Source organism: Gavialis gangeticus, unplaced genomic scaffold (assembly GCF_001723915.1).
Source record: "Gavialis gangeticus isolate Ggan-Ray unplaced genomic scaffold, GavGan_comp1, whole genome shotgun sequence".
NCBI lineage: Eukaryota > Metazoa > Chordata > Crocodylia > Gavialidae > Gavialis > Gavialis gangeticus.
The window spans coordinates 24,152,903-24,164,706 of NW_017729009.1; the positions used below are offsets into that span (position 1 = coordinate 24,152,903).

General features: G+C 41.1%; 1 protein-coding gene across 2 annotated transcripts in view; it reads right to left on the bottom strand.

Moving 5' to 3' along the window:
• Nucleotides 1–400: 400 nt before the first annotated feature.
• The window catches only part of PTPN1 (protein tyrosine phosphatase, non-receptor type 1), a 69,212-nt gene continuing 57,808 nt past the window's right edge, over nucleotides 401–11,804 (bottom strand). The window contains exons 5-10 of one of the 2 annotated variants that reach the window (XM_019510249.1): nucleotides 10,905–11,042; nucleotides 9,716–9,925; nucleotides 8,606–8,767; nucleotides 7,669–7,904; nucleotides 3,881–4,073; nucleotides 401–625 (exon numbers count right to left, since the gene is read on the bottom strand). In XM_019510249.1, the coding sequence (XP_019365794.1) occupies nucleotides 611–625; nucleotides 3,881–4,073; nucleotides 7,669–7,904; nucleotides 8,606–8,767; nucleotides 9,716–9,925; nucleotides 10,905–11,042 (954 nt within the window). In that variant the 3' untranslated portion in view covers nucleotides 401–610. Of the gene's footprint in view, nucleotides 626–3,880; nucleotides 4,074–7,341; nucleotides 7,456–7,668; nucleotides 7,905–8,605; nucleotides 8,768–9,715; nucleotides 9,926–10,904; nucleotides 11,043–11,804 lie in introns of those variants that run through there. The other variant, XM_019510250.1, reaches the window with a different exon arrangement.

Here is an 11,804-nt window from a genome sequence, read left to right on the forward strand (position 1 = left end):
TACAAAGTTTCTCAGTGTTTTACAGCTTTTTAATTTTGCCTATCTTATCACCTGTTGAGCTAGCCCAAGTACTTAAAAAAAAAAAAAAAAAAAAAAAAAAAAAATCAGCTGAACTTTAAATCAATACAACTGTGAGCAAACCGGGAGGAAGAGAGATACAGTATATTTTTAAACAGCTAGCTTGATCTGAAGGTAAGTTTTCTGTGATAATGGAAAGGTGTAAAAGTTTTTCTGTTACTGTAGGAGGGGGGAGGGGAGGGGAGGAAGAAAGAAAAAAAACATCAGCCTGAGATGAAGTCCTGGGTGATAAGCCAAAGGAACTGGGTTTGTTACCAGCAACTGAGTTGAGAATCTGTATCTTTACAGTTATGGTAAAAGAGGAAGAGGCAAGACACGTATGTACGTTCTTTAAAAAAAGAATTTTATTGTTAACTAAAATGAGAACTGAAAACTTGTATGGGAAATTGAAAAACTGTACAATTTTACTGTAACCTGTTGAGGTCTTTGCAGAGGCTTACACAAAAAGACAAGATACCTGAAAGTATTATACCAAAACATGTAGCTTTTTTCTTTTTTTTTTGTTCTGTTTTTTATTTTTCTTATAAAAAGTTTATTCTATGGCAATCTGTAAAAAAGAAAGACCTGATGAGTAAATATTTGCTTAAGGCATATAGCAGAGCAGCTCACTAACTTTCTAACAAGTTTAACATGGATATTTGTCCATTTTTCCAATACACCCACTTTGAAATGCTACTGTATATACACACCCAAACTACTACATACATATACAGGACATCAAAAACAAAATGCTTACAGTTTAGCATTATAAGCCTTATACACACCTCACAGGGCTTACAGGGCACTCCACTGTATGTTCCCGCTCCAGTACAAGTCCTCTCGACTTGAAACAGGTGAAAGGCAAGCAGCAAAGTTAGCTGGCAGGAAGGGACGTATTAGCTAGAGCTGCTTTTTCTCTCTGTAGAGAGAGAGGTCTGTTTTCCTTTATGGAAAAGGTTGCAAGTACAGTACAATCAAGTTACCATGGATCCTAAGGAGGGACGCTATGCTTGCTCATTAGCTCCCAGTTTAAAAGGTTTCCCCAAATGAGGGAGGAAATAGCTACTCAGTCACATTCTGCTTATGGGTCACCAATTATGTACTTCAGGAGTTTTGCTTCGTTTCCAGAGATCATGGAAAGTGGCCTGGCAGAAAGCACTCAAATCTCACCGTCACCGATGACCATTCCAGACTCAGGGTTTCCCTCAAGAGCAAATCTGAAGGCAGCACAGTAAGTCATATTCCCAAAGTGTTGAAATATCTGTTGCCAAAAAGTGACTAGAGGTGAGGTGTGAATATGGCTTGCTACACACTTTGGAATGTTTGTACTATACTTACTCAGCTGAAATGAACTATGCTAAACAACTGGGTTACACTGAGTACGTAGAAATCCCATAGAAAGTCATGCCAAATATTAGGCGAGTACAAAGTTATCTGATAAATACCTAATCAATCTATCGCTGAATGAAGACACCTTCAGCAACACCCTTTGAACCACAGTCACTTAATGATCAGATCATGCAAATATACTTTGGGCACATCAGTAAGCAGAAATAAGTTCTTTCACCTTTCAAGCACATAGTATTTAAATGGGGACGCTAGAAGACTTTACATGCATTCTAATACAAACGGGGTACAAATGGTGCCTTAATATTCTACCAGGTGATGGAAAGAATAATGGGGACAAAGCAATCACATACTGTATCTTAAATACACAGATGATCCATTATTATATATTATACCATTTTCTATACTCATATTTTTCATGTTTCCAATATTACTAAATAATCGACTGCTTACAATAGTCCTCCTTTCAAGTACTGGTCTGACCAACAGTCTCACAGGTAAATGTTAATTTCCCAGTACTACCTGAGGATTTATTATTGAACTTTTGAGAAGCCCTTGATGCAAGCTTAACATTAAAAAACCCCCAAAAACCCAAACCAAAATAAAAATACCCCCCCTCCCCACGTCAACACCTTGTTCATTTAAGGAAAGAACTAGTGTGACAGACAGCCTTGCAAAAATAAATATGGAGTGAAGACTGTGTTACACATGTTACTCCATAAAGGGATTTTCACTGAGAACGGTGAATAAGTGCTATACCTCTAGAAGGCATGTAAAAAAAAGTTGTAATTGGTAACACTGTTGCAGATCAGTCCTCATCGATTAGTTATAACCACTACAGCTTAGGTAGTGAATTTGCTCCTAATCCCTGCCCTATGAGCAAAATTTTCTATTTTTGTTGTTGTTCTTATGCAGTAATTTGGTACTCATGAAAGGAAGAGACTGATAGCACTGACTGAGCAGGTTTAGTGCAATGCGAGCTTCCAGTTACAGCTCTGCTTCTGCACCCCCCCTTCCCCTAAATCTTGACTGGCAAACCCTCTATACTATTCAATCCCTGGGCTTCTCTGGAGTAGGAGCTACCAGTCGAGCCAAACTGTCAATCACTTTTGGTGGGGTACAGTATGAATGAGGACAAAGCCACCAGTCTCTCCACTCACTGGACTCTAGCTAAAATAACTCCCCCATCCCGCCACCTCCGCAGAGCTGCAACACTTGTGTACTTTCACCTCTGCACCCCTACATACAGCATAACTTCAAGCCAACACTAAAGCCAATATTGAAATCTTTGCTTTTAAAAAAAGCCACACACAAATGCTTGCATCATAAGCCAACTGGTACATTCAGACCAACATTTGCTGTTGATCCTAAGGAAGCTGCCGTGGCGTTGACTGCTCTGGATTTATTGAAATGTTCTCTCAGCCACTGCTCATGTCACCCCTGAGGCACCACGTCCTCCCTCTCTCGCTGGTGCACAAGGCGCACTACTTGCCAAGCAGATTTAGAGTGAAACTCCATTTTACATTCTAAATGGTGAGGTTTAAAAACTAGTCCTTTGAAATGCCAACTGAACAGCTGCTGGATGCTGGTGGACATGGCTTGGTTGAATTTCCTTTCCTGGTCCTCTCCCTCCCTGCCTCTTCCCCAAACCCAGAACATAAAAGGTAGAAACAACTTTACAGAAGATGGTACAATGTGAACAGGCAAATGTGCAAGTCAAGTGCAACAAAAGAATTGAGGGGAGTTAAAGTTATTATTATTATTTTTCTTTAAAAATAAGTCTGACATGTTGGGATACCCTGAGCAAATGCAGAAGCCTGTGTTTATCAACACACGTAAAACGAGAAGCTATTTAAGAACAGTTATGCCAAGATGAAAGAGATCAATACCACAGGCACTGCCCACGACTCAGTCTTTAATAGATGAAGCAAGTCAAAAGAGAGCCCTCCCCCTTCCAAAAAAGTTTACATTCTTCAGACATGTGGGTTTTGTTTTTCCTTTTTTGGGAACTCGGTAATAATATAAATCACATATTTGGTTACAACACTTGGAGAGTACAAGCAAGTTTCACTTGTGCCTAGTTTTTTTTTCTAAAATAACAAAGAAAAAAAAAAGAACTGGCTTTTAAAAAAGGCTAAAAACAACAATGTGTTGTAATTCTATTATTCCATTTTAAAAAAAAAAGAAAGAAAAAACAAGACTATTTGGCATTTTCTCTGCTTACTCCTGAAGATTTTAAGGCCCTGAGATTAGAGTATTCTGTTCTTGGGACCACAGGGCTAAATGAAACCCTAGTGCATCAATTCTCTTTACGCCCTAGCCAAAGTTCCAGCCTTTCAAACTAAATTCTATTTCCATCAAGACAAGGCTCAGATGCCTCAGTTAGCGCTTTCAGATAGAAGTGGATTACAAGCCAGTCAAAATGGTGGTGTTCACACACTCAATCCTGCTGGCACATCCATCAGTGAAACCATACCCGGTAGCAGAGGTAAGCTCCTGCTGTGAGGACAGTGAACATGCAGATATTCATTAGAAAGGGCTTCCAAGTTGTCATCATGTTCTCATCCTCCTCTTCTATGTTTTCCAAATTCATCGGCTCTTCGTTGCGACTTGAGAGAGAGAGGTGGTCACCAACAGTTCTCCTCCGAAGTTCAGTGTCTTGACTAGTGCTGAAGGATGAAATAAAGACACTGAGTATGGGATTCAAGGGAGAAGGTGGGCTGATGCTGCCCCATTCATTCAGACCCCCCCATAGAAACTTAGACCTCCTGGTGAAAAGTGCTGTGTAAGAATTGATGTTCAAAATGTGTCATTAAAAAGGGACAAATACAGGCTTTCAATTATACATTGCATTTGACATCAACTGGCAACAACCAGGGTAGTAAATAAATTGGACCTGATCCCTGATGGATCCAGCCCATCCTGTTCAGGGTTTCTGCTCCAAGCCCAGGAGCAGGATTACCTGAGGCGTGGAAGTGAGCATGCTCAGAACTCTTCTGTGCAAGGGGAAGGGGAGGAACAATCGTGGGGTAAAGGCATAAAATGGCACCAAGAGGCTGCACCTGTGCAATTATCAGAGCAGCAATCGCAGTCCTGTGGACATCAAACTGAAGTTGAGGGAACCTTGCAAAGTCAAAATTGCTTGGTACAGCTTTAAATTTGGTCTCCTTTTCCACATGCATTAAAATCAATTACATCATCATTACTTACTATTTTTTCCTACAACTTTAATTTTTTTTCATATAGGAAGGTGCACAACCCCAAGTTTTTTAAAGAATTAATATCATTGTGAACATGAATGTCATTGTGTAGCATTTGGAAACCTGAGTGTTACAATCCAAGTAGTCTGAGCACATTCAATTTTTCAAAGGCTAATCTTAGCCATAGTCAGCCAGATTTTTGCAAGGAGGACAAAAAGGTGCAGTCCTGGCCAGATACCAGTCTGTGTGCACTGTTGGCAAGACATTCTCCCTCCCTCCAGTTTCAGTCTCAGATATGGCTGAATCAGTTTGGTTGAAACTTTCTAAAAAGGGTTCCAGGTCACATGTCTGTTGGAGGCCAGATTTCCAGAACAAAAGTTAAAGTTTGGCAAAGTCACAACTGAAAAAAAGACCGACTCACAATAGTAGCTTTTAACTGCCTTGACAAGCAGTGCAAGCAGCCTCATCTATAATAGTGCAGGAGACCAGTCATAACCAGAATGAAAGACTGATCTTGAGGTGAAAGTCCTGGATGAGGGTCTCAGGCTGCAAGTCTTAGCCTTTCTAGATTTTGTATAATCCAAACAAGTCAATCTCTGCATCTCAGTTCCCCATCTGCAAAATGCTGTCAACATATCCTTTTGTCCTGTGCACCAAGGTTCAAGTGTAAGAGCCATCTCCGGGTCTGATGAGCTTATCTACAGAGAACTGGGCAAAGAGTTTAAGTGATTTATTTACTGAAAAACAGTTCCAGAGAACTGATGAGAAGGCAAAAGCGACTGGGTGGTTTTATTCTCCTGTTTCAGCTGTGAGCTCAGTAAAGAGGGCATTGAAATCTGGATCTTCCATATCCCAGGGGAGTGTCTTAATCCTGGACCTACGAGACTGCTGGGCAGAGAGGGACAGCAGCACCCCTCCTCATGAATGTGCCTGGGCATTCCTGACTCTAGCTTCCACCCCAAAACTTTTCTCCATAGAAAAAGTGCCTGGAGACAGAACATTATTTAACCCACACAGTGATTTTTTGATTAGCCAAAGAAGCCATAAAAATACTCTTCTTTCAGCTTGACTCAATTAAATACCCCGTCCCCCAACTTCTCAGTTCAGTCAAACTGAACTCAATTATTTGCCTGGCTCTAGACTGCTGAAACCAAGGGAGCCTGACCAAAGTTGAGGCTTCTGGTCACGACTGCAATATTTAAGAGTATGTGTGTGTAGGGGGGGAGATACAGGACAGGTGTAGTTAGAGCCAACTGACAGAAAAACTACTAAAATCTCTTCCAACTTTGTGGTTGGAAACTAGAGGCTGGTATTTCCAGCATTGCCTTGGGAGCTTTGAGATGTCTAGGAATTGATCCTTTATCTCCACTACTTAAAACAGGAACCTTGGACTTAACCCTTGACTATGGCCACTTGCAGCAACCCCCATGATCCCTTAGTCCCCGACTGGGTTTTCTGACTACCCTGGACAAGACCGACGGGGGCATGTTACTATTCAGTCCACTGAAGACCAAGGAACGTTCATTCCAGCAGATTCTAGTCTTATCACGTAAGATGTTTCTACGTTGTAGTATGAAACAGCAGTGACATCTAGTGGCTAAGCACATGAGCACCTCTGGGTTCTCGACCCTCACGACTTCTTTGTTACACTCTCCATTTTTGCAAGCTTATAGAGTCTGAACATTTTAGTCTGGGATGAAAAGCAGAATTATAGGGTTGGACAGGCTCTGGGGGAAAAAAAAAAATCACCCATTTCATCCCTCTGTACAAATGGAAACGTGCCATTCCTGAGCCAGCCTAGGAAGATGCTTACCAGCCTCCTCTTGAAAACTTCCAGTGAAGGAGGTTCTGCAGCTTCCTTATAGATAGCCTGTTCCTGACAGGAAGAACAGTAAGATGATAGAAGTATTTTTGAAGGAAGTCTAATCTAAATCTGCTTTGCTGAAGTTTAAGCCCATTGCTTTATGCCCTGCCCTCCGCAGCAGAGAACAATTGCTCTCCCTCTTCTTTATGGCAGCCTCTTTTTCTTCAAACTAAACTTGCCTAGTTTCCTCCGTCTTTCTTTACTATTCACCTCTGAAGCCTCCCCAGTTTCTCCAACATCCTTCTTCAAATGTAGGGCCCAGAATGGCACACAACACCCCAGCTGACCTAGCCAGAGCTGAGCCAGTGGTACTATCACCTCCTGTGTTTCATGGTCTACATCTTTTAAAGGCAGCCCCAAACTACATTTGCTTTTTCCACAATAGCATCAAAATAAATTCTCTTCCAGAGATTCCTAGTCATTGGATCAAATAAAACTGTTCTGACATATAGCAAAAAACAAAAGTTCCCCAGCATGAAAAACTCAGGAAGGCAAGACAAAGATGGAGTTCATCCATCTGTTAAAAGGTGAAGTGGTGGTTACATAATTTTGGAAAACTTTTGAGAAGTAGCTCCCATGCTGGGCATTACAACTATGACCAAACTGTAGAAAGTAGCAAAATATTTCAAATTTCACTAATCTCAAAAAGAAGTTTACCTAACAAACAGGTAGTCTAGCTACAGAAGTCTAACATTACATTTCATGTGGCTTAAAGAAACATCTTAATATTGCAAGACATTTGCAAGATGTGTTTAGACTACTAGATTCTTGCACTCCTTTGCGTTTGAGATTAGCTGGTTTGGCTTGTATAGCTGCAGAGCTGACAACACCCCTAGCTTGCGGGAAAGCTCCTCTAACCATCCCAGCACTTACTTCCACAAGAGGCTGAACTATTTTGTCATTGTGCCCCTCATCTTTCATCTCATTCTAGCAAGAGAAATCAGGTGGGTCCTGCTGTCTTTTTTCTTTCTACCAAAGGTCCACATGCTGTTTTGGGTGAGAGAGAGAAAGCACATTGTAGACTTATTTTATAAAGAGTCTTGTTATATTGCAGTATCAAGGTTCTCTCAAAAGACGTTTACCTAGAACACGTGGGTGGTACAAGTGGCGACTTTCTACATATTCTACATCTGCAAATCTATCATTCAGGTTTTTCAAAACAGATGAAAAAGTCCAAGCCAAACCACTAAACTGACTTACCTGTCTGTGTCTGGCTTTACAGATGAGCAAGCTCTGCCATCAGGAACCAGCTCTTCTACAGTGCTGGTCATACATCTGATCTCTTCCTCTACCACCTGATGCTTAGGGAAGAACTCGGTGTTTTCATGCATCCTTCCATTGTGCATTTCTGAGGTTCGCTTCGGGGGCCTGGGCGGCGGAGGAGTATGTTCTGGTGGTGGATCCAGGTCTTCATTGGAGAGTTCTTTCCACTGTTCCTTCATAGGAAAAAGTGGCTTATTAATTTTTGCTGTATTAGGTCCTTCTATGGAAGTTATTGTCATTGACATGAACGTGTCAGAGGTTTTCTACACTGGTCATTATTTTACTTTCAGTATCGTTGTACAGATGTACTCAAAAAGCCACAAAAAAGCAGCCCAAGGCCAAACCACATGCAGTGCGCCCGAGAGCCTGGCCACACATATGGGAGACATTAGCTGTAAAAGCTAGCCATTTTAATTTGGCACTTTACCCATGTGAAACTCTTAAAACAGCACAGAGTGGGATTCATGTTACTGGAGTTTTGCTTACAAATAACAACTTGTATGCTTTAAAGCACTCAAATACTGGAACTATAGCAGGTTAGAAAACTGCTATCCAGCCACAATGGATGATGTTACAAGACAACAGCACGAGGCTAACATGGCGAGGCCAATGTTCTAGCTTCTTCTCAGACGCAGCTAATTTTCCACTGAACAGCACAGCACCAATTCTGAGTTGTCTGCACCAACCTGAACACACCAGTGCAGGTAAAGAAAGTATCCAAGCCAGAAGAACAATGCTACATTGAAGACTTTATTGCATGATGGTCATAAGGACAGTACTGACCAGTTCAGCTTGCTGAGATGCACAAAATGCTTAGGTTTTCGATCTAATTCAACTATGCAAGAATTGATTATGAAAATAATATAGGACTCACCTGCACTGAAGCATCTCCCATAATGAATTTTGCTCCTTCAATAACAGCTAAGTAAGAGAAACGGAGTTGATCTGCTGTCTGTATGAGCCCCATTCTGTATTTTCGCATTTCTAACAGAACCTGCTTAATGTCCACAGAAGAAGGATCTTTCCTCTTGTCCATCTAAAAGGAAAAGATTTGAAACTTGTTTTACTAATATTCACCCTAGCCAGTTTCAAACACAGCAACTCTTTTGTAAACTGGATTTCAAAAAAGTGTCCCCTGATTAAAGACATAGTAACAAAAGACTAGCATGCCTTATGTGCCTTCAGCCTTGTTCCAAAAGGCTTGGGGATGCAAGGAATGTGTGGGATGTCCAAGGCTTTGTCCTTGCTGCTAAATAAAGAGTTTTGCAATCTACAAAGGTAACCAATACACAGAAGGCCAGGTACAGAGATTACGCTTTTACTGGAATAAAAGCAATTGAAAACCAGCCTATACCTGAAACAGACTAGTTTTGTGTGCCAAACTTTTGTTCTATACTCAGACTGGTTTAAAAAAGTGGCAGAACCTGGTCTAAGATTTGTGCCCCCCACCAAAAGGCGTACATGTGATCTGTTCACTATCAAATTTAAACTACACCACTTCCAGAAAACCATGTGCCTTGGATTGATTCTACCTCAGACTTTTTGAATGTGTGTACCTAGCCAAAGGTAAAGACTCTGACAAAACAGAACTGCTCTGGTTTTATGGAGATCGGTGTGCTACTTCTAGTCCCATAGTTAACTGTCAAGTTTACCCCCAGGTAAAACTAATATTTCATCTTTACTGTACCCTTGTTGCAGGATAGCTCAGTGTTGTTCCCTCAGAGATAAACACACTTTCTCTTAGCAGCAAAGACAAGGCCCAACTTTTTCAGGTCACTAATCTGAACCTGTGACTTTTTTTCCTTCATTCTCACAAGGGAAAGAAAATAGCACGTAAGTTATAAAAATGAGAATGAGACACGTCTAGGAATAATGCACAAAGCAAACAGCATTGCAAAAAGAGAAATGTTATGGCTCATTCTCACAGACAGCAAATACACCACTCTCAGAAAACTTATCTTCATTTGAAGGAAGTGATTCTTACCAAAAGAAGACATGTATCAACCAAACAAAAAGTTCCTGATCTCCCAATTCCTGCACTACAGTGCACCACAACAGGTCCATGCTCCAGGCTGAGTGATCCAGACTCTCTCACTTTGAACAGGAAATTAAGGAATGAGGCAGGAGACTCTGGAACTCCAAAGTCAGGCCATGTTGTATAATGAAAGTGCAGAATTGTTCTTGTTTCTTGTGTCTGTAAAAGACAACAGTGCCAGGCTATGAGACTCTCTAAAGAAAAATTCAAAAAGGTTGATTTAAAGCACAACTGCTACCTGCAACACACTAATCAGGAGAAGAATATCACTCATCACCTACTCATATTCCTAGCAAGGAACACATGTTTAACAAGGCAGTCTACATTTGCTTGCTTTTAAATAAAACTTGCACGTTGGTAAAGTGTTTCCATGCAGTTCAACATTAGCTGGGGGGGCCAGGAATGGCATCATAAACATATCCTATGATTCCTGGGGAAGCTTATGGCAATGACTTCCTCTTTAAATCTTACCTTAAAAACTGTTCACTTCAAATTTTATGGTGGATTAAATCCTATAGCTCTCTCTCGCTGCATTACAGCAAGCTTCCAGTCTCCATTCATAAGGTAGTTAGCAGAAATTCTTGCTGGCTGCTTTTCAATTGCAATCCTTTCCTTTAATTCAATCTATTTTCCTATGAAGTCTTCCCAGTCTGCATTTAAGAGTGGCTGTACCCAATTTTAAAGCACTAGATGCCTGTAAAGCATCATGAATGACTATATATTCGTGTGACAGTCTTCTAAAATATCCAGATTTTTTTAATGTTTTGCACAGAGTTTAGTACCAAATTCTGAAATGTGTAGCATGAATTAAGATAGTGTTGAGTTTATTTAGTCTCATGAATAATTAAATGCATCAATTTGTTGGAGTTTCATTTCCCCAACACTGAAATTATATGCTGGACCAAAAAAAAAAAAAGTGTTCCCTGGTCGCACAGGTGTGAGCAGGGAACACGCAAGTCTAGAGCAGAGTTCACCAGCATTCAGGAACCAGAGGACAGAACACATGGAGAACGACCCTAGAGCCTCGCAGGTGCATACCCCTTGTAACCTCTTAGTGCACAAGACCTTTACAAATTGGAGCAGCAAGTGAAGCTCAGTGAAGAGGAACAAGGAGGCTGGTAAAGCATCCTGTACTTACTGTAAGGTTTTCTAATTCTAGCTGTCGTACTGTGTAATATGATTTTATATCTTCAGAGATCAAAGTTAACTTCAAGTTTGTGTCTTCAAAAAGCATTTCTTTCTCTTCTTTTTGTGGCCAGTATTGTGCGCACTTTACCTAAAACAGCAAGTAAAAGACTGTTGAGCAGAAGTCCCCCGGATCAATGTTCAAGGTTAGAAACAGGAATGTGAAACAGAACAGAAATGTTTGCAAAAAACATGCAGTACTGAGAAGGGCTAGTTCTCACAGGAAAGAACCTCACTTCCAACACATTCTGGACCTGCTCCCTCAGCTCAGCTTTCAATTTTTGGCCCCCTGTTGTACCTGGGAAACTCCCAGGACACAATGGGTTCTTCCTCTTCCCAGGTAGGGCTAATGGGAAGAGAGTACCTCAGTACTTATTTGGCCCTGGATCAAGCTATTACCCAGAATTATCTCAAATAAATAAATAAATAAATACATAAAATCAGGATTTTAAGCCAGCATCACTTGCAAGCAATGGGGATGGAAAGTGCAATTGGACTAAACATCAAGGGATGAGATTTGCACAGGGAAATGTGTTAAAAAAATATATCTAAAACTGCATGAAAGCTTATTCATGGAATCCATAATGCTCTACATAAAGGGTTTTCAAGCTTTTTTAACAAGTGTAACCCTTCTCTCTCGAAGTTCCAGCTCAGGTACCCCTTTGTATTTTTTTTTCTTGTTTTTAAGGGGAGGGGGCAAATAGAAGCCCCTGCAGTGAGGGAGGGAGTGGGGCTTCATAGCTGGGGCACAGTGTGGGATGGAGCTGCAAGTGGCTCATCTGGGAGGCACGGGGAAGGGGTGGTAGCTCCTGCTGGTGCACGCACCCTGGGAGGGCATGGGGGTGTGCGCCCC